This window comes from Gymnoscopelus braueri (assembly GCF_963280865.1).
Source record: "Gymnoscopelus braueri genome assembly, chromosome: 9".
Lineage (NCBI taxonomy): Eukaryota > Metazoa > Chordata > Actinopteri > Myctophiformes > Myctophidae > Gymnoscopelus > Gymnoscopelus braueri.
Genome location: NC_137610.1, coordinates 23295405 through 23318828, shown reverse-complemented (window position 1 = coordinate 23318828; position 23424 = coordinate 23295405). Strand labels below are relative to the sequence as shown.

Below are 23424 nucleotides of genomic sequence, written 5' to 3'. Positions count from 1 at the left end.
GTGGGGAGGTGGTGGTAGGAGTGCGTCCTGAGTTACCAGTAGAAGGGGTTGACATAATCCTTGGTAATGATTTGGCAGGGGATAAAGTGTGGCCTAAAGGAAAGTCTAGGCTGTGTCATGTGAATCTGGTGAAACCATACGGTTCTCGTGTGTCGGCGTCCCAAAGCTCCAGTGACGTCCCTTACGTTGAGCCTTCATTGTGCACAGGCACGGTGGGCGGTTCTTCGGCGGGGGAGGTTAATGGAGGGGGAGATTGGCCGGCAGATGAGAATGTGTTACAAGTACGGGTAAACAGCTCTGAGGCACTAAAAGCTTTACCCAAAGTACTTGGACATTTGGATGAGACAAAAAGGAAGGAGTTGGTTTCTATGGTTAATAGCTGTCCTTTGCTATTTTCAGACACACCATCACAGACACATCTGATAGAGCACGATATTGATATTGGAGATGAAACACGAGCCCAACTGGATAAGGAGGTTAGGTACATGCTAGATAACAATTTGGCAGAACTTTCAAATTGCAGTTGGGACTCTGTGTGTCTTTTGGTTAAAAAGCCCACTTTTCGACCTTACACAGACTTAAGAAAAGTCAACAGTGGTACAAACCCTGAGTCGTTCCCTTTACCACGCATGGAAGATTGCCGTAGACCAAGTAGGTTATGCTGTTGTGGTACCTTTTACTGATATTCTGAAGTCTAAAGTAAAGTTATTTGGTCAGATAAGGCTGTGCTGTTGAAAATGTAAAACTGCCAAATACAGTTAACCTATATTTTTGTGCCAGTATCCATCTAATTACACTGTCACTTATCACTCTTAATACTGTTCCTACAGGTGACTGAGGGGGTGAGTGGGTGGTTGGATGGATGGGTCAGGTATTAGTATGATTGATGAGAACTGTAAAGTTGAATTAAATGTTACGGAGTACCTGGTTGGTCTCCTGTCTTATGGGGGGGGGGGTGTGATGACCCATCCTATATGTGTGTAGTGTTGCTGTGATTCTAATATTATTCTCTATCCCTGTGTAGGAGGAGAGGGCCAGCCTGCTGGGGTGTGTCCTGGGAATGAGACACACCTGGTCCCAATCATTCCCTTGGGTATAAAAGCAGGCTGGCTGAGGTCATTCTCTCTCTCTCTCCCACACAGGCAACAGTGCTTGGATTTGTTTGGTTTGGTTTCAGTTGCTTTTGCACCCGCACGTACAATACATGCTCATACATCCATACACTACTGATATCACTGACTATTCACATCTCATACTTTATGCACCTTTGTCTTTTTTAGCTATAAATAAAAGAACGTTAAGTTTAATCCTGTGTGTCGTCTCCCTTTTTGTCATGATGTGAGCCAGTTCATGACATTTACAAAATAATATATACTGATTAAATAACACACTCAGACACTACAGTCAGTCAGTCACAGACTTTGGTACGTCACCAATTCATGTGTAACTACATGTAGCAATCAGTAATAAAGTGGACAAATGAAGTGGTCTTTTTAAACTTTTACTCATTTATGATGTGAACTGTAACGTGTCCTGTGGTTGCTGGGCCACACCCGCTTTGGATCTTTCGTGAACATGGCAATAAATTGACATAAACATATTTGTATCAACACTGGTCTTTTAATTGTTTATAAAAGGATCGCCACGTTTTTGGTAACTCCAGCAGCCTGACGAGGGGCTGAACATCTGTTTTGCGCTTGTGCGTTCACATGAGACGTGTGACAAACAGCCTATAACCTTTACTGGATGTTGTCATGTTCATAAATATACTGTATGTTGGCGTTAACTGAGTTCCTTGGGCCGCCAGCAGTATGCACAATAACTATGACACAGATTGGCCTAATAGTTTGCAAGATTAGCCACGGAGTATACACACAGATACAAACAGCTGTAATGGCATGATATCCTTGTATGCCTGTTGTTATTGTATTGTGTTATTTTAGATGTTAGTGCCATAATGCCACAGTTTTGTTGCAAAAAGTTAAAGCTAGTTGCTCTATCGCCAATACCATGACACCCCACAAGGCCCCCTGAAAACATAGCAAAAAACAGAAGTGGCCAGGTAGGATTGACTGCCATATCTGTGTTCTTTGTTTCCTGCGCAAGTGCTGATTTTTTACATTGTGAGCTTAAAGGTAGGGTAAGTGATTTTCTTTGGTTAAAATAAGTGTATCTATATTCTGATAGTACTCATTGCTATAGAGTGTTTGTTCAGTAAAAGGAGTCTCCTTGTCTCTCCAGCTCTTTATAAAACAGAAAATTCATTTTCGTTTCAGTTTCAGTTTCATTTCCAATTTTATCCAATCAGGATAGAGAACTCAATCAGGATATAGATTAAACAAGTTCAATTGGAAGTGATGACACTAAGAAATGAGCAGGCAAATTTGGAACTGGAACACTATAAAAATTAAGCTTAAAAATGGGTACTTTCTCCTGATTGGCTGAGATTTTGACACCTACCGGAAAATGTATTTTCTGTTTATTAAAGAGCTGGAGAGACGGGGAGACATCTGTTACTGAACAAACACTCTATAGCAATGATTATTATCAGAATATAGTGCTTTAAAGGTAGGGTAAGTGATATTTTTTGGTTAAAACAAAAAGTATTTTGTTAAAAGGTTAAAATACTATATTCTGATAGTAATCATTGCTATAGAGTGTTTGTTCAGTAACAGATGTCTCCCTGTCTCTCCAGCTCTTTAATAAACAGAAAATACATTTTTCGGTAGGTGTCAAAATCTCAGCCAATCAGGAGAAAGTACCCATTTTTAAGCTTAATTTGTATAGTGTTCCAGTTAAAATTTTGTCTGCTCATTTCTTAGTGTCATCACTTCCAATTTCACTTGTTTAATCTATATCCTGATTGAGTTCTCTGTCCTGGTTGGATAAAATTGGAAATGAAACTACAAAAAAAAAAAGAAAAACTACAAAATACATTTTCTGTTTTATAAAGAGCTGGAGAGACATGGAGACTTTTTATATGGACAGGACACTCTATAGTAACTATCAGAACATAGACCCATTTCGCAATTATTTGAATAATTGCAAATCACTTACCCTACCTTTAACCTTTTAACAAAATACTTTTTGTTTTAACCAAAAAATATCACTTACCCTACCTTTAATTGTAGATCAGCTACTTTAAAAAAAAATTTTTAAAGGTTTTTGTTTATAATGACATGCCCAAAGACACCAGGTTGAAAGTGGTTAAAGTTTTGTGTTATTACATGTATCCCTTCTGGAATTATGTGCATAGTTCTAATCACCATAACAAGTTTTTCCTATATACCATAAATGTCATGCAAACCTGCCGGCGTAAGGTGTTTGGCACTTAGTAAAGACAGACCTTTTCAAGCTCACCTTCCTAGTAGTGTGCGTAGTCTGGACATAAAACAGAGATCCTGGTAACAAGCAGGCTAACAAATAGAATGTAGCTAAATCATCCAACTCCACCGTTGGAGGTAATACATATGCTGTTAAGAACACAGTGTGAGACCAGATTTCAGAAATAGTGAATATGCTGTGTGAAAATAGATTTCAATGGCCTTCTCAGAATATGAAATGGTAGATGTTCCAGCTTGAGAAGGGGGGAAAAACATTCAAGGTGCAGAGCAGGTATGAGTATAATATTTGTGCAACAACTTGGTAGTGCTTAATTTTTCCAAAAATATCAAATATGATCAGATAATGTTCAACGGTATGAGCGGCATTTAATTTTGTGTTTGTCTGATGGTCATGCTTTTGCTGTCTAAGATCAAAGTTATTTTATTACTTTTATTAAATAGATAAATTACACCTGATCAGACAGTTGATACATACGTCCACTTCTATGATACAATCACAGAGCCGCTTTGGTCATCTGTGCAACTGTTACATAGATTGTGAAGCTATAATCCTGTCCATATGTAATTTAGAAATAAATGTGCATGTTCATACAGTATGCTAACCTCTTTCCCCACAAATACCCTGAGACGAAGAAATCCAAACCACATGTTTGTCTTACGGCCTGACGCACAAACGACATGAGGGAGTTTCCTGTGTGTGTGTGTGTGTGTGTGAATGTGTGTGTGTGTGTGTGTGTGTGTGTGTGTGTGTGTGTGTGTGTGTGTGTGTGTGTGTGTGTGTGTGCGTGCGTGCGTGCGTGCGTGCGTGCGTGCGTGCGTGCGTGTGCGTGCGCGCGTGCGCGTGCCTGTGTGTGTGTGTGTGTGTGTGTGTGTGTGTGTGTGTGTGTGAACTTTGCAACAAGTCTGTGGTGTGTCAAAACTCCACCCCTTACCAGACTCAACTGACAGGAAGCAGGAAACAGAAACTTCCACCCCTCATTGACGAAGCAAACAGAGAGACAGACGATAAGATTCACATTCAAATCAAACTCACAACTTCCAGTGAGGGAGGACAGACTGTCTTTCCACAGCTACAGGAGGGAATACTGACCCAGACCACTGGAACCTACTGCTGACTCTGTCAGCTAAATGGACTTTAACAACCAGGATTCACAGCGAAAGTAAACTTCACGGAACGTTCTAGAAGAGGAAGTGTTACCACCACTGACTGGCTGATTTCCTGTATTGAGCAGAGTGTTAGTTGCTTTATTCAGAGACACAATGGCTTCAAATGTGTCTTTCTCAGATGAGGATTTAACCTGTCCTGTGTGTTGTGACATCTTTAAAAATCCTGTTATCCTGTCATGTAGCCACAGCTTCTGTAAAGCCTGTCTGCAGAAATGGTGGAGAGGGAAAGTAATAAAGGAATGTCCAGTTTGTAAGACAATTAATTCAATGGATCCACCCAGAAACCTGGCTCTGAAGAACCTGTGTGAGGCCTTCATACAACAGAGACATCAGAGAGCTTCAACAGGGTCTGAGGTTCGCTGCAGTCTTCATGCTGAGAAACTCAAACTCTTCTGTCTGAAATGTCAACAGCCAGTGTGTCTTGTGTGTCGAGATTCTAAAAAACACACCAACCACAGTTTCAGACCTATCCATGAAGCTGCACTGGATCACAAGGAGGATGTCCAGAAATCACTTAAGCCTTTGCAGGAGAAACTGAAGTTCTTTCATAAAGTTAAAACAAACTATGATCAAACAGCAGAACACATTAAGGTCCAGACCAAACGCACAGAGAGAAAGATTAAGAAACAGTTTAAGAAGCTTCATCAGTTTCTACAAGAGGAAGAGGAGGCCAGCATCATTGCACTGAGGGATGAAGAGCAGCAGAAGAGTCAGATGATGAAGGAGAAGATTAACGGTCTGAACAGAGACATATCAACACTTTCACATAAAATCAAGGCCATAGAGGATGAGCTGACAGCTGAACACATCTCATTCCTGCAGAACTACAAGACCACAATAAAAAAAGTCCAGTTCACACTGCAGGACCCACAGCCGGTCTCACAAGCACTGATAGATGAGGCCAAACACCTGAACAACCTGACCTTCAGAGTCTGGGACAAGATGGACTTCTTCTACACTCCTGTTATTCTGGACCCCAACACTGCCCATCCAGGACTGATCCTATCTGATGATCTGACCAGTGTGAGATGTGGAGGCATACAGCAGCTTCCAGGCAACCCAGAGAGGTTTGACCACTGGCCCCGTGTCCTCGGTTCTGAGGGCTTTAACTCAGGGACTCACAGCTGGGATGTTGAGGTTGGAGACAATACAGACTGGTCAGTAGGTGTGTTAGCAGGGTCTTTTCGGAGGAAGGGAAAGAGAGGGGGTCAATGCTGGAGAATGGGTTTATATAAAGGTAAATACTTAGCCGACTCATCAGGACCAATCACTTTTCTCCCAGTGAAGCAGAAACCCCAGAGGATCAGAGTCCAGCTGGACTGGAACAGAGGAAAGCTGTCATTCTCTGATCCTGATACTAACACACACATACACACCTTCACACATACTTTCACTGACACGCTCTTTCCATTCATTAACACTGTTGATTCTCTCCCTCTGAAGATGTTACCAGGGAAGGTCAGTGTAACTGTGGATGACGTAGTTGTTGATGATGATGATGATGATGATGATGATGATGATGATGATGAGGAGGAGGAGGATGATGAGGATGATGATGAGGATGAGGATGAGGATGAGGATGAGGATGAGGATGATGATGATTATGATGATGATTATTATGATGATGATTAACATGATGAAGACAAACTAGGGGCTGGGAGTAGGGCTGGGATATGAACAGAAGGAATCAAAAGAATATGTTTGACCAAATATCACTATATCAATATTGTGACGATAATATTTACTGTCTCAATAATATCAATTATTTTGTTTTATTTGTATCTACAAGCTCAATGCAATGTGCTGTGAGCTTGTAGATCTGCTATGTTCACTATTTGTGGGCGGTGAAACCGCCCCTATATGTAAGGTTTGGATATTTGCACCCCCAATCCTGCGCTGTGATTGGCCACCAGTGTACCCCCCTAACCCTGCACCGTGATTGGCCAATCACAGTCTATTCAGGACTGTGATTGGCTAGTGAAACATGACACATGTGCATAGCCCTATAAATAGGACTATGCACTTAAAAAAAACACATTTATGGTTTTTTTTAAGTGAAGTGATCAGTGATCAGTATTGTGATTAGCTAGCAAGACACCGCCCACTTCACACTGGGTGTGATTTTTTTCCTCTTATATGTTTTAACCTATTTGAATGTAAGTTATTAAAACCACAGGGGGGAAAAAACACATAGACTCACATCACGATATTGATCAAAATATCAATAACATTGACCACCCTTGCTATTGAGTCTTTAAAGGGGAATGCCAGTTAATTTTAGAAGGTATTTGATTGTGTTGTGGTCGAGGACAGTCTGACATGGTCACAGCCTCTGCCACTCCCATCTCTCCTTTTCCTCAGTAACAGTTGATATTCTGATTTGGTTCACCTGTGTAGCTCACCTGTGCCTGATTGTCCCCAGAGACATGATACATACCCACTCAGACTGTCCATCATTGCTGGTTTATAATTGTGTTTGTGTCAGGTTTTCTGTTGCTGAGTTGTTCTTCGTGTTATTTGTTTTTCTGTGCATTTTAAGTGATGCTCTTTAAGTAAAGTAAAGTCTGTTTTCAATGTTTGTCTGTGATTTATTTTTATTTAAAAAATAAATGTTGCCCAAAATAGGAACGCGAGTATTAATGTGGTTATTGCTGTTATTGAGTCGGGATTGAGGCTACTGATTCCAGATATAGTACTAAATAGGAATCCTTTATTTGTATTATTACACTGTGTACAGGAACTTGCCACCTGTAGTGTCTAAGCATCCAATGTCCTTTCAGTGTGTCTATGGGGTTCACCATGCATTCTGTTGGAGCGATTATGCACATGGCACTGTTAATGATTATAATCAGAAGCCTGAACATACTGAAACATTTTGTTTTTGATTTGTGGTTTGCCACTCAGTACCACTATTGTGTTTGCACAAAGAATAAAACAATTCCTTGTAAAAGCCATGCCAGTATAATACCTCCCCACATGTCTATACACACATACAATTTCAGATACTAGAAAGAAATGATGGATGAAAATGTTCTTAAGTAGGATTTAATCTGAGCATATATTACACAGTTCATGAACCACGTTGAATGTGTTCTCCATTCATGAATGTTCCCCCACTTAATCACCGTATCCAACTTTGAAACAATGTGGTACAAATTAAAGCCATATTTTTTCAGGATTTCCTCAGTCAAGCTGTCTAAAGTTGACTGCCTTGAAAGCGCTACCAAAGTGAGAAGAACTGGGGCTCCAATTTCTGTAACAACTTTATTGTGGCCTACTGGATCTTGCAGGTAAAAATGCAAGATCATGAAGACTGTCTGGGTCATGTCTGCCACTGGCTTCCCTTTCTCCTTCAATTTGTCCACAAAGCGTAATTTAAAATAACTTTGGAACACAGCCCCATGGCGTGGCAAGTTAAGCTGTCAAAGTCAAATTGCAGACAGCCGATTGGACCCTTGACTCCAATCACAATTTACTATTTTGTTCAGGTTGGAACTCTGCATTTTTTGAATAGAGAAGGACATAAATGTCTTCACGTTGTCTTTTAGTTGACTGTCAAAATTTCCTGCAAAGTCTCTGATTCTCTCTCCTTCATGGTCTTTAAGCACAGCAGCAGCACACATTGTTTTCGATGTTTCCGATGGTAGCTACCAGAGGCAGCTCCACTGATCATGATCAACCCAGATTTGGCTCAAACAAGGGAATGAACTCTTTCTCATGCTGTTCAACAAAAATTCAACAAAAATGTGGAATGCCCTACCCAAAGGAGTAAAGGAGTGTAAAACCCTACTCACTTTCAAAACTACCCTAAAGAATCACCTTCAGGAGGCTGCAATTCCAAATTGGCCCCTGTCAAAGTCCTAACCTACCCCCCCCCCCCCTCCCCTCCTCCTAAAACTGTCTATTGTACATATTTCTTGTTTTTCATACCAGTAACCTGTAAACTGATTGTATGACGTTCTGCATAGCATAGTAGTGTATATTTGTATGTCTTCTTAAATGTCATCATGATTTGAGTGCACAGGGATCTCATTTTAAAGTGCTTATGAGCGATCCAGTTTAGAGGACCTTGTATTGTGAATTGTACTTCCATGTACTTTTACCAAGTCTTTCTGAATAAAGTATTCAATCAATCAATCAACCAATCAATCAATCAATCAATCAATCAAAAGGAACATACATATATGTATGTTCCTTCCTTTTCTGAATCACAAATCGTAAGCTGCACAATATCTGAGTCTGTTTCAATGCTGAAGTCTAAATTTTGCAGTTGTGTGCTATCAAGCAGTTGGTGCACATACCGTCACAGTATTTGATTCTAGCTCTCCTATTGGCTGTGGTGCATGTCATTCACCCTCTATAGCCCCTCCTTCCTTTCTCTCCACAATGCTTATAGCAATATTACTTTAAAATAATTCGTTAAAAAAGAGATCTCAGAGCTACCATGGTAATGGTAATGCAGTTTGCAATGTCAATTTCACTTTGGAAATGAATAACCCCAGAGAGTCTAATGAGTCCAATAAATCAGACAATCTGTTAGTTTTTGCATTATATTAATTCATTTCACATCAGCAGATATTTTATATGAATACATTTGAGACATTATTCTTCATTGTTTGATTTAAGTTTATTTGACATGCATCATAATTACATGGACAAACCAGACGTCTACAGGAGGCTTGATACATGTAACTATAGAGTAAAGTGCACATTTAAAATGTGTTTTACTGTTTTTATCGGTTTTAATGTGGTTAGAGAGGCTTGTGACCATGATGCAAGTGTGAGAGAATCATTGCATGCATGGTGCAATTTGAAATGCAAGCCCCTTCTAATAAACAGAAAACAACAACAATTTTACAGATCTTAATGAATGTGCTTTACCTAAGTCTAAAATGTTTAAATCTTACATGACTTCATTAACTATAGAAATTATTTCATGTTTAATCAGTAAGTCTAGATTGACAGGCCTATTACATCATCGGGATATAGGATTATTCGCCACCTCTTCCAGGTTGATGTTCTAATAACCTTGTCCCTTGTAATACTGAGCTCTGGCCACCACATCACTGGCGTAGTCTCTATGTGTGGTTTTGTCATCCACTGCATCATAGGAGTGAACTCTGTCTTGCCCCATATTGTAAGCTGCTAGCCCTCCTAGAGAAACAGATTAATAGTACAGTCAGAGTCAGAGGTCGACAAGGTACTGCAACCCCAGTACTTTAGTCAAAGTATAGATTCTCCTGGCGAAATAGGGCTTAAATGGTTAATTCATTATGCACTTGTTCCCTTCCTGGAAATGTAGTTGAGTCAAAAGTACAAAATGCGTCTTTGAAACGTTTATAGATAGATACATAGATAGATACCTTCATTCAGATATTATTATTATTATTATTATTATTATTATTATTATTATTATTATTATTATTATTATTATTATTATTATTATTATTGTCTCCGCCAGAGGTGGAGAGTATGTTTTCGTTCCCGTCCCGCTGTGTGTGTCCCCCCCCCCTAGCCAAGCTAACATTGGTCAAGCTTCACGTGACACGTGACAACCCTAACCCTGACAATATGTAACATAAATAGGTAAGACAGGATTAATCAGGAACAGTACTGGCGGAGACCTGTGCTCCGAGGAGCACATTTTCTAGTTATTACTATTATTATTATCATTATCATGTATTACTCATAGTATCTCTTTTTCTGTATTCTGTCCTGTGTTTCATAACTGCTGTACTGTTATGACAACTGAATTTCCCCCATCGGATCAACAAAGGTCTATCTAGCTATCTTGTGTGTTTGTTCACTGTATATAACAGATGGACATGTGGATTAACAATAACAAGACATTATTTTGGTGCGTTTTCCTATAAATTGATATTTTCCTCTACATGTCACATAATTGTACGGGAATTAGGCATCTGTATACAACTAGATTAGTCCCATGTTGCGCTGATCAGAGCAATGGTCACCGAAGTATGGCCATTTGAAGTGTTAAACACAGCTATAACACTGCTCCCGTGCCCCATATGTGTGCAATGGTTTGGTGGTGTGGCTATTGTCATGGCAGACCACTGAACAGTGTTTGTGCATAATTTGGTGCTAATTGGAGCAGACTTGGACACACTTCCGGTGGTCCGATCGACTTCAGGTCTTTAACGATGGATTTCTTGTACCCAAAAATGGGGGGGGGGGGGGCAGAGTTTCAGGTCTGTACAAACACTTCCTGGTAACGTCGGAAGTGAACATATGCACTTCCAGGTGAACATATGCACTTCCAATAGGAAGGCAGAGAGGGTGGGGCTTAAGCAATTACAGCCCGTCCCGTAAGACCACCTACCAAGTTTGGGGCCTTTAGTATGCTGGGAACTGGAGTTATGGCCGTTTAAAGCCCAGCCAATAGGAACACAGAGGGGGTGGGGCTTAAGCAATTACAGCCCGTCCCATAAGACCACCTACCAAGTTTGGGGCCTTTAGCATGCTGGGGCCCAGCATGCACCCAGGGCCCCTGGGTGCCACACGTGGTCTACGGTCTCTGGTGTGGCTATTCTAATGGCAGACCCCTGACCATGCAGTGTTGGTGCCAAGTTTGGCGTGGATCGGACCAAGGGTGCGCCTAGCAGGTCCGCATTTTACATTTGTGACGTCCACCCACCCACCGTCCGCCCACCGTCGGTTGACCCTCTACGCAATTTTAATATAGGACGCCTGGCTAACTACCCCACGAAAAAGGAAAAAGAAAATAAACTTGAAAAAGTGCTCCTCGGAGCACAGGTCTCCGCCAGGTCAGGTAGGTTATTGTGGCCTCCTGGTGGCGCTATAATAGGCCAATGTTTAAAGGGTACCATTTGTTCTTAGGCCTTGCACGGCAATCGGACACTGCATTCATGGTTTGAGGCATTTTGTGCAACATTTTTTTTGCTAAATTAGACCTGCTGGTGGCGCTATAATAGGCCAATGTTAAAAGGGTGGCATTTGTTCCTCAACATAGTGTGAATGTGCGTGCAAAGTTTGACCGCAATCGGACGGTGCGTTCATGATTTGCGGAATTTTGTTCAAAACAAGCCACTACTGCAAACTTTAGATGTCAATCTTAGCCAATGAGGATGGAATATGAAAAATCAAACACATCTGTCTTGATCACATGACTATGGAGATCATGTGTACCGATTTGCGTGAAATTTGGATAAAATCGGAAGGAGTAATATAAAGAAATGTGTTTTACATAAGTCGGCCTCCTGGTGGCACTATAAAAGGCAGATGGGAAAAATGCAGGGCAAAGGTTTTTCCTTGACCTCTAGGGAGTGCGCATTCAAAGTTTTACACAGATCGGTGCAGTTATAGGTAAAAACATGAATCGGCCTGTTATAGCGCCACCATGAGGCTGATTTGAAAAATATGTTTTGCACAAATCGGCCTCCTGGTGGCGCTATAAAGGCCCATGTGAAAAATTTGGGGCAGAAGTTCGGAATTGGCATCCAGGGAGTGTGTGTGCACAGTTTCGCTGTGATCAAGCCAACGGTGGCGGAGATTAGCTGTTGACAGACGGACACACACACACACACACGGACACACGGACACACACACGGACGGACGGACGGAGGGTAAAACATACTCTCTCGCCATGCCTTTCGGCCTGGCGGAGACAATTAAATCTGAATTGAAACGTTCTATTGAATTCATGTTATTGCACAGGGTTCTTTTAAAATCTTATCTCATGGCTTTTACATGGCCTGTTCATGTGTATCTGAGACCTGGGTTAATTAAAAACAAGATGTTTGTGTGTGTCTTTAGCTGCCTGCCTGTCTGATGACATCGCTCAGCTAAGGGACTGTCATTTGGGAGCTGAAGATGCCTTAGGCTTCACCCTTGTTTTCCCCTCACACCTCAGCCATGTTTACTACTAACACCTTTAACAGCCTAATCCTCCACTCTTTCATGTTTTCCGTCTCAGTTCCCACTGGAACCGGTCTTTGTCTTTCGGGTCTGTTGCATCATGGGCCTCTAAAGACATGTGGGTTACTTGGGAACTTTGGGCCTGTGCCAGAGGCTGTCTCTCACATACTGCTGTCACCTCTACTGTCATGACCCAACTGAACTGTCTTACGGTCTCAACTTACAGTTGGAAAAAACTATTCACTCTTTTGGCACATGCATACGTAGTCTATCAAATTGCAAAGGAAAGTGTACAAGGAGTAACAGGAGGCTACATAATGTAAAGAAGAGGAAGTCATGTGATACTGATATGTTAATGAAGGGCCGTCATGAGTTGATATTTACATATTATGTTCATATTTACATGCTAATGTCAACCCTGGAATTCAGAGGAATCTACAGCATTGGTTCTCAAACATGTTCATGTCAAGGACCACCAAACCAATGTATTAAGCCACGGACCCCCATTTGAAAACATTTTGTTCGAGGGACCCCAATAAGATAACATTTTTGTTAGATTAGTTGAAGTACAGAATTCTACACGTCTTGGGGGCATGGAGAGAGTGAAACCTTTGACCTGAATAGTCAATATAACAATTATTTTATCATTTATTTTTAAACTAAACTGGAGCAAACCTCCACAGCAGCACATCAACGTGATGGATCAATAAAAAACCTAATTAAACAGGCCTGCATATTGGAGAAAGCAATTAACTCAGTAACTTGCAAATGAGTTGCTGTGATAAGCTGTTCATCGGCTTTCTGTCCCACGGAAAAGAAGTGTCCCAATGAATGTGACATTGCCGTTGATGACTATACGTCAATGACGTCATAAAGTGAATGGTCAAAAGTGTTTTTCTTGCACTGAATAAATACATCATAGTGGGAAGCAAGGGAATATGGGAGGGGCGAGATATAAATGCACCATTTACCATATTATCTAGGAGGTTAAGTTTAGAGTTATAGACCTTCAGTTGAACCATGGATGGTCAGTGTTTTGAAACCTTCATAAAGAGCATATTATTTTCAGGACTTTTGACCATGTGAAACAAACATATGAAACAAAGCAGCTTTAACTCATTGAAATCGTAACCTGTGGCCTTCTTTACCAGCCTGTGCTGGTGTGCAAGTATATTTTATGTGATAGTACTCGGGTTTTACCTTTTTAACAATTGAAATTGTGATAAATAAACAGATTATTTTGAAAAAAAATCAATTTGATCTGTGACATTGGTCGAGCCCAATGTTTTAATAGTGTTTTAATACAGTGGTTGGTTTAAAATAAAAGCATGCACTTTTATGATCTTGAGAAGCACGTCTTGGCTCCCATCCTGATCCTTTACAAAATACGAACCTGTGTTGCAATTCAGTGTGGTTACTTTAGCACTTTAATGGATTCCTTGGGTGAAACTCCCAAGGTGTGGCGTAGTCAAATTTACTGAGCTGTTCTATTTCTGCGCTGGTTACATATAGGTCTAAAATGTAGCCTTTAATGGAGGGTAATTACATTTCACCAATATTAATTCATGATAGTTAATATACGTTTGCATCTCTGACTGGATTAGTACTTTTAGTTTAGTTCAGAAAATATACCACTAATATGAATATATTTGATAAAGGTTATCAGCAACAAAATATATTCATATACACAATATAAAATCAATAAAATACACAAAGAAAATGTGTTGTCATTGAATTTCTGCTTCTACGTCTTGGTGGCGTCTCGACCCATGATGGACTTCTTTGTGTTTCTCTCAGGTTTTAAAAGGATTATATAACACTTTGGTCCAAACAGTGCCACCAAAATACCAAAACTAGATGCTAAAATAGCAAAAACCTCAACTACATCTGCATATTTTCCTGGAGAGCTGATATATGCTGGGATGAAGGCTATCCACACGGCACAGAAGATCAACATGCTGAAAGTGATTAACTTGGCTTCATTGAAGTTGTCTGGAAGATTCCTTGCCATGAATGCTAGCAGGAAGCTGAGCAGTGCCAGTAAACCAATATAACCTAGTAACACAGCAAAACCAACTGTTGATCCCACCACGCACTCATAGACAATCTTATTACGCTGGTATTTTTTGTTTTTATGAGTAGTTGGAGAGGCAGACACAAGCCAGGCAGTGCAGATTATTGCCTGGACAACAGTAAGAGCCAGAACTGTTCCTCTCTGCTGCATAGGACCAAACCACTTCAGAATGTCTGCACCCCCAGGCTTGGAGGCCTTGAACACAGCCAACACCACCATAGTCTTTACCAGGATACATGAGACACACAGCACAAAGCTGATCCCAAATGCTGCGTGCCTCAGTTGACAAGTCCAGAGCCTCGGACGGCCAATGAACAGAAGTGAACATAAAAAACATAGCTTGAGTGACAACAAGAGAAGGAAACTGAGTTCTGAGTTGTTGGCACGTACCATGGGTGTGCTTCTATGGTAGATGAAGATTCCCAGGACAATTGCACAGATTAATGTGCCTAGCAATGAAATGGTTGTCAAGGATATACCCAGGGCCTCATGGTAGGAGAGGAACTCTATGCTCTTAGGGACACAGAGGTCACACTGGGGACTGGACCAGAAGTCCTCTGGACAACTGGTGCACTCTGTAGAGTCTAACAAAGAGGGCAAGATTAACGGAACAGACAAGTGCAGTATTTTCCTTAAGATAACCTATTGTACACACCTACATTATGTAAACATACCCGTCTCATTGCTGATCTCTCCCTCAGAGCAAGCAATGCAGTCGAAGCAGCAGACAGGTTCTCCTTTCCTTCTGGCCACACGGGTTCCAGGGGAACAGCTCTCACTGCACACTGACCGAGGCGGCTACAGAGGAAAGTAACAATGATCAATTTCAGTCTAAACCAAATTACATTCACAATCACATCATGATAAGCTCAACATTAGATATTCTAAAAAGTTACCTTTTTGGATTCAAAGCTCCAGAAGATGTCTTCCTCAAGGATGAGTTCTTCATTTCCGGAGGCTGACTTCTTGAACACACCTACATTATTAACCTTTGCACTTCCATCAGGGAGCCACACCCAGTTAATGACATCATAGATTGGTAGAGCATCACCATTCTCATTAAATGTTACATGATCCCCAGTTGATGTGGTGAAGTTGATCTTTTCCAGGTAATACACAAGCTAGAAATGGTGATAAGCAAAATTATGAAGAGCAAGAGATATTCGGTCCCAGTCTTCTGTTCCTGGGGTGGGGTAGGGTACTCAACATCGATATAGATGCTTGCAAGGATTTGGCCTGTCAAATGTGGTATGAGTTGAATCAGTTGATTTAATGTTTAATGTTCTTATGAAGGGGGTGGGGGGGGGGGTCTTCAACTTATTTTACACTTTCGTGCATGTGAAGCAATCATGAAAATAATATTTCATGAACAAAAATCCAGCACTCTGCTCTTGCTCAGCAGCATCAGTTTTATTCAAATTAACAGACATTTCGGTCCCTCTGGACCTTCATCAAGAGTGTCTTACAGCAATGATACACCCCTTCATGTTCACAGGTGTGAGACAATCACACTCCGCTAGGAGTGTCTCACACACTTTGCATGCATCATATTTATATATGCATTATTATTGTAAATTAGAATCCAACTAGAAACATTAACAGGTAATCTGTGGATTGATATTACACCTGCCATGGCTGTATTGTCTGCAAACTGGCACAGCTGTGCCCACTGAAAGGCCCTCTTCCTGGCACACATTGCAACATGTCATGGAGGGCATGGGCCAGAGCATGCACAGCCTTGTACACATTATACTCTGTCCTTAGGTCAGATACATCCAGAAGGGCTGTTTCTGCTGTTCCTAGATCCTCTTGTCCAGTACACACCCGTCCACCAGTATCCACCCACTCTGACGGAAGGGGTGCAAATTTACACTGAAATGTGTGCTCCCAAAATTGCCTCACCTGAAGAAACACAAGACATCACTTTGAAATTGCTCCCCAAACATTGTGTTTTTGTTTGGTTGATGCCTGTTTGAAGCTTTCGTGAAAATCCTTGTATTACCTTGCTCTTTGCATATCTCCAAAGCAGTAATATAGAGTTTTACAACTAAAATCTGGTCTTTCAGACCGGCACTCACTGAAAACAAGTTTGACACATGGGGCATGTAACTCAGACCAGGTATGACATCACACGACGGACGCCAATCAGAGCCTCACTAAATGAATGAAGAAGTATGCAGGGACACGGAGTGAAAGTACTCCACAAACCGACACCATTCTGGCTTGTTGTTTCTGGCACATTTTTGTCACTTTTGGTGTTCCCTAACCCTTGTATTACCCAAATTGATGATTCAAACCACACCATGGGACATGGACAGAGACTTTAAATACAAAATTAAACAAAACACTCACTAAGGTATTTTCATGCCTGTTGTCAGGGTCATTATCAGGATGTATTTTTAAGAAGAAATCCTTGAGACCTGGTATCTCTCCACGATGGACGGCAAGACCCAGGACTCTCAGGTAAGGCATGAAGTGAGGAGTCTGGAGTGTTTTAGCTGTCATCCAACCCACATCGGATATCCATTGCAGACCTGTAACATTCTGCTTTACCACCTGTTTATTTTGTTGAACAAAATATATGAATACATTTTAAAGACAAATGAGCACAGCTATAACCCAGTGTTCTATAACATGTCAAGACAAATGCAATATAATATCATTATGATAATTTAACTATTATGGTTTAAATCAAATCATGATTATTTGTTTGCTTATTGGTCAAAGTACTGAGATCAATGGCATTTAAAAAAAACAAAAAAAGTGTAACAAAAATACATAGTTGCTGACCATTTTAATTGATGAACCTAAGAAAATTATTGCATTTCACTTTCACTAATGTAATTGTCACCAATTTTTTATATGAATGATATCTTCACTTCAGTATAATTCATTTCTGATTCCTTATAATTATGAATCCCTAAAATAACATAACCCCAACCTCCTCCATGAGTTTAATCATATGGATCCCATATACAATTTCAAAGACCACACGAGCTGTGGATTTCTTCATCACAGTAACAATCCTCTGAAGTTCAGCAGGGTCATCATCCCAGGGCACAACCTCCACATATGCCAGACAACCTAGACCAGACTGGGCCAGGTCAGATTGGAAGATTCGGGCAGCATCGTGACCATAGGCATCATCATTAAACAGCAGTCCTACCCAGGTCCACCTAAATCGTCTCATAATCTGGAGCATAGCTCGTATCTGATTGGATGAAGAATGCAGGGATATAAGTACTTGGGATTTTTTACACTGTCAGCTCCAGCAGTAATACACACAAGCAAATGACAGGTGATATGCAATATCGATTACACTAGACTAGAGCGATGTTCATGTCAAGTGTGTTGGACATACTACTTGATTCCAACAGATCTTTTGTCTTTAGAAGTTCACCTGGGATGCAGAATTTGGGATTGTTCTAAAGAAGGATGGGAACTGATTCCAGTCACTCAGACAGGAGCACATGGCATGGTAACTAACCTGCAAAAGGCACAAAACTGTTTGGTAATATCATAGTTATAGCAGGGAAATTGCACATTTACTGTATGTCTGATAATATTCTATTTGGCCCATGACTGTAATACCAATCATAAAAGCGATCTTCTTCCTAATAAAAAGTTTCATAAACTGAGACTGTAGTTATAGCACATACTGAGACAGATTGAAAAAACAAGGCAGTGACAGCTTTGGGAGTGCACGCGTGGACTGGGGTACATGCTGCTGGGGAAACTGGACGACAGGGACAATTCTGCAAATAGACCCCATGGCCAGTCATTTGGGATCAATATACAGTAAGTAGGAAAAAAACTATATGTTATTTTAGTCCGGACTTGTCCTTTAAGCACCACGGAGAGTGACAGAGTCACAACACACATGCATTCCAAGAGCTATGTAACATTGCAACATGGCAATCAAATATAATAGGTAAAATTAACTTACAACCAGTCAACTATTCACTGATGATAAATACATAACTGCTATGAATCATATTTTGATGATTACAGTTGAATGAATATGTTCAGAATTAGGTAACAAATCTCTAACACAGATACACTGTTCTCTGACCTTTTGAAAACCTCCTTCACGCTCCATTCAAAATCTGCCTACTCTGCTCACATGCTCTGCCTGCAAATAAATATGTTCTATGTCTTTCGAGCTGTAAATATTTAGATTTGTAATTGAAAGAATAACCAAAATTAAGCATACATATATATTGGTGACAGTAAAGGTTCAAGTTGGACACTTACCATGGGCACTCTGTATAAACCCACTACACTAGAGATGGCAATAGAATTAGTTGAAGAATCATCACCCACAATTCCGAGCACTGGAGGAGACCCAACACAGCTCTTGTCCAGGTGAAACTGCTCCTCTCTCCCACTGACCATTGACAATGCAGCGCGAAATGCAACTCCAAGCGAATGACAGGCATCATAGAGACTATATCCCAGAGTCAAATTGGGTAGTAGGCTGGTGTTTCTGTTTATCTCAGCAATAGCAAAAGCCATGGTCTGGGCCCGTTTGAACCCTGGAATGTTAAAACTAACAGACAAAATGCCACTGTAACCTTGAACAAATATCTTTGTAGAAAAATACATCAACCTATCAAAAGCGTTCCCTGTTTTCTTGCTTGCTATTGCATTTGTGATACTCACGTATCGCAAGTGGGGTCCTGTGGCTTGGAGGTGAAAGACAGATCAGGGTCGACACAGTGTAGGTGCATATTAAACAAACCACCCAGAATAAAGTCCCCAGCCTTGTAGATTCTTTTGAGATTAAACTTTGCCTGTAACTCACAAGAAGAGGAAGGTGAGGAAGACAAAGCCGAGAAAGAAGAGAATAACATCAAGGTCAAGTACAGGTATGAAAGCAGGTGTATGTCTAGAAAACTCATGACTGTCCTCCTCTGTCTAACCCCATTCCCAAATTGTTGGTCCAGTTGCTACATTTTATACACAGTGCTATGCCATCTCCTGTGCCAACAGGGGATGGCATGTCATTACATAATCTTTCACAACACCCATCAGGCAGAAGTAGGGGCAGGGCTTAACGTTCATTAACAATCCTTTATATCAAAATAATATGAAAGATACATTGGCAACTGTTCACCCACTGTATGTTATGAATATATATCAGAATATATATATTATAGATATACTAATATATATTATATAATGTATTATGTATTATAATATGATGTGATACGATATTAAATTACAATATCTGTCTGTCCATGTCCCTTTTATGCCCATATATGGAGATCCCTGATGTTTCTGTGGGAATTGTGAAAAGGTGGGTAAATCTGTAAAAGAGTTGAATGGATAATCTGTGGAGAATTCTGAAGGGTACAAACAGACTGTGACAAGTCAATCAATCAATGTCACCAGACATGACTAATGCTGGGTAAAACATTTTTAAAGAGAGAGGATTTGTAGGAACTAAACCTAATAGAATGGATTGAATTGAAAGGACACAACACACAACTGAGGAAAACACTTTCTATTTAGAGAGTCTAAACTGTCCCACGGTCGGTATAGTGTGTGAATGGATGTGTGAAATTCTCCTCCCACCTCCTTGTAACTAGGTCCCAATTTCCAGAAAAGGTGTCAAAGAAAAACACGTTGTATTTCGACTAATAAAACAACTCTCTTCTTTTTTAACAATGTATTTATTTTTATTTTTTTGTAATTACAATGACAACAACAAAACATTCTTACATACATACACATTCAATAAAGCATACATCAACTCTGTTCTTCTAACATGATTTCATGGTTAATTATCTTTTTCTTTGGGCTTTCAAGCTTTTAAGTCTTGGTGGCATCTCGACCCATGATGGACTTCTTAGTGTTTCTCTCAGGTTTCAAAAGGATTATATAACACTTTGGTCCAAACAGTGCCACCAAAATACCAAAACTAGATGCTAAAATAGCAAAAACCTCCACTACATCTGCATATTTTCCTGGAGAGCTGATATATGCTGGGATGAAGGCTATCCACACAGCACAGAAGATCAACATGCTGAAAGTGATTAACTTGGCTTCATTGAAGTTGTCCGGAAGATTCCTTGCCATGAATGCAATGATGAAGCTGAGGAGCGCCAGTAAACCAATATAACCCAGTAATACTGCAAAACCAATTGTTGATCCCACCACACACTCATAGACTATCTTATCACTTTGATATTGTGTGTTTTTATGAGGAGTTGGTGAGGCAGACACAAGCCAGGCTGTGCATATTGTTGCCTGGACGAAAGTAAGAGCTAGAACTGTTAATCTCTGCTGCATAGCACCAAACCACTTCATAATGTCTGCACCCCCAGGAGTGGAGGCCTTGAACACAGCCAACACCACCATAGTCTTTACCAGGATACATGACACACACAGCACAAAGCTGATCCCAAATGCTGCATGCCTTAAGGTAACTCCGCACCAAACAGACTCGTCCAGACTATTGCAGACTACTCCAGACTGCAACAGACTGGTATTCGGTTGGCAAAAGTTGGCATTTAAGTCTGTCAGCCGACTGGCCATTCATGTGCTAATTTGACTTTTAGCCTGCCAGCGTTGCCAGGTCTGCTTATTAAAAGCGACTTTGGGCTTGTTTCCCTGCAAAGCCACTTAGGGATGTTACCAGCGTTTTTTCTTCACTGACGTGCAGTGGTGTAAGTAACTAGTACATTTACTCAAGTACTGTACTTAAGTACAATTTTGAGGTACTTTTACTTTACTGGAGTATTTCAAATTGTCTATACTTGTACTCCACAACAATTATTTGAAATGTTTAGTTACTAGTTACTTTGCAGATATAAATCATTATGAAACATACATTAACCACTTTAGCCCTACCTATAAGCTATTTGAAAATAGCAGATCTACAAGCTCACAACGTGTTGCGATGCACGCGTTCTGAGCTTGTAGATCTGCTATTTTCAAACATTTTTGTAGTTTTACTTTTGGTACTTTAAGTACATTTTTATACCAATACTTTAGTACTTTTACTCAAGTAAATGTTGAATTCTGGACTTTTACTTGTAACAGACTCAGAGTACATCTATTGCATTCAAGCCTGGAATTTCGTCATTTTAGGGGCAAGGCCACTTGGCCTTTGGTGTTGTAATGTTTTGGAGGGCACAAGGGCCCTGCCCGGTCTTCCTGCCAGGGCAGGAAGGCCATCCAAAAAAATAATGATTTTTAAGTTCAAAAATGATTTTTAAGTCCACGGAAATAATGCATTTAACTTGAAGGTTAAGGATCATTGTATTTTAATATATTATAAGAATAGTATAACTATCTGTGAAATATAACCCATTTATTTCACAAAATAATGTGTTGGCAAATGACCAATATTTAGTTATATAGGTCTCAATATGTCACATTCAGCCCTGGACTTCACTGACTGTAGGGGTCACATTAATCACATTAGATTCACAGAATGTATTTTACCCACAAGTTATTTTCATTCAAATGAAATGTGAATGAACTTGCACTAATAATGACTTTAGTTGATTTTTCACTCTTTAAAATATAGTATTTCTTAATTATTAATAATTACAGCTTGTAGATTGGCTATTTTCACGATTTTAAATTGTTTTTAAATAATAATAAAAAAGGAACATACAAGATTTCCACCCGACAGCCATAATATATAGCCAATATATGGTTCTGTATCAGTATATGAGTCCGTTTTTGCAGATTTCATTCTAATTGGCTACTATGCCTGCATATGAATTTCATGAGCCTGGGTAGGTCACCCTGGCTTGGCGGAGATATGCCCTGTAGCGCACACTCCGCCAGTGGTGTAAAGTAACTAAGTACATTTACTCAAGTACTGTACTTAAGTACACTTTTGAGGATTTTTTACTTTACTGGAGTATTTCTAATTTTCAGTACTTTTACTTCTACTCCATACATCTCTGAGGAAAATATTCTACTTTTACTCCACTACAATTATTTGAAAACTTTAGTTATTAGTTACTTTGCAGATATAAATTATTACATTATAAAACATACAGTAACCACTTTAGCTCTATTTTATACCTAGGCTATTTGAAAATAGCCGATCTACAAGCTCACAACACGTCGCGAAGCGACGCGTTGTGAGCTTGTAGATCTGCTATTTTCAAACATTTGAGTACTTTTACTTTTGGTACTTTAAGTACATTTTGATACCAATACTTTTGTACTTTTACTCAAGTACATTTTTAATTCGGGACTTTTACTTGTAACGGAGTACTTCTACATTGCAGTATTGATACTTTTACTTAAGTAAAACATTTGAGTACTTTTTCCACCACTGCGCTCCACACAGCAGCAGCAGGTGAAAGCAATTCACTTAAACGAGGGTTGTGTTGCGCACCAAAACTGCACAAAAGTAGGTCAAATCAATCAATCTCTCTCTCTCTCTGGGAGCAACAACGAGAAACAGTGAATGTAGGTTTTCATAGACATGGTCGCTTGTTTCTCTCACATAATCTGGCAACACCGACAGCCCTTTGTTGTCACTGCCACTGCTCTGCCAGTCGGCTAAAAAGCTGAACATGTTCGGTCGGCTCTGGGTCGGCCGAAAAGGTCCCGACGGACCCCCCGACGGACCCCCCGACGGACCCCTAACCGACTGGACGACGCTTCCCGACGCCAAGTCGGGCCAAAATCGGGCCGACTAGGATTGGTCTGGAGTTAGCTTTAACTGACATGTCCAGAGCCTGGGATGGCCAATGAACAGAAGTGAACACAGAAAACATAGTTTGAGTGACAACAAGAGAAGGAAGCTGAGTTCTGAGTTGTTGGCACGTACCATGGGTGTGCTTCGATGATAGATGAAGATTCCAAGGACAATGGCACAGATAAGTGTGCCTAGCAATGAGATGCAGGTCAAGGAGACACCCAGGGCCTCATGGTAGGAGAGGAACTCCATGCTCTTAGGGACACAGTGGT

General features: G+C 40.4%; 2 protein-coding genes across 2 annotated transcripts; one reads left to right on the top strand and one right to left on the bottom strand.

Annotated features, from left to right (window-relative positions):
• The first annotated feature begins 4354 nt into the window (after nucleotides 1-4354).
• On the top strand, nucleotides 4355-8189 carry LOC308091849 (E3 ubiquitin-protein ligase TRIM39-like). Its single transcript, XM_080437585.1, has one exon. The coding sequence runs from the start codon at nucleotides 4605-4607 to the stop codon at nucleotides 6141-6143; it is 1539 nt and encodes a 512-aa protein (XP_080293711.1). The 5' UTR covers nucleotides 4355-4604; the 3' UTR covers nucleotides 6144-8189.
• A 5962-nt stretch (nucleotides 8190-14151) lies between these two features.
• Nucleotides 14152-17683, bottom strand: LOC308092232 (extracellular calcium-sensing receptor-like; the record flags this gene model as incomplete). Its single annotated transcript, XM_080438076.1, has 5 exons — nucleotides 14152-15065; nucleotides 15156-15279; nucleotides 15378-15602; nucleotides 16108-16383; nucleotides 17423-17683. The coding sequence occupies 5 exons, from the start codon at nucleotides 17681-17683 to the stop codon at nucleotides 14152-14154; spliced, it is 1800 nt and encodes a 599-aa protein (XP_080294202.1).
• Between the last annotated feature and the right edge of the window lie 5741 nt (nucleotides 17684-23424).

Excerpts from the sequence above, each read along its gene's own strand:
- LOC308091849 (XM_080437585.1), top strand. The coding sequence starts at position 4,605 with ATGGCTTCAAATGTGTCTTTCTCAGATGAGGATTTAACCTGTCCTGTG.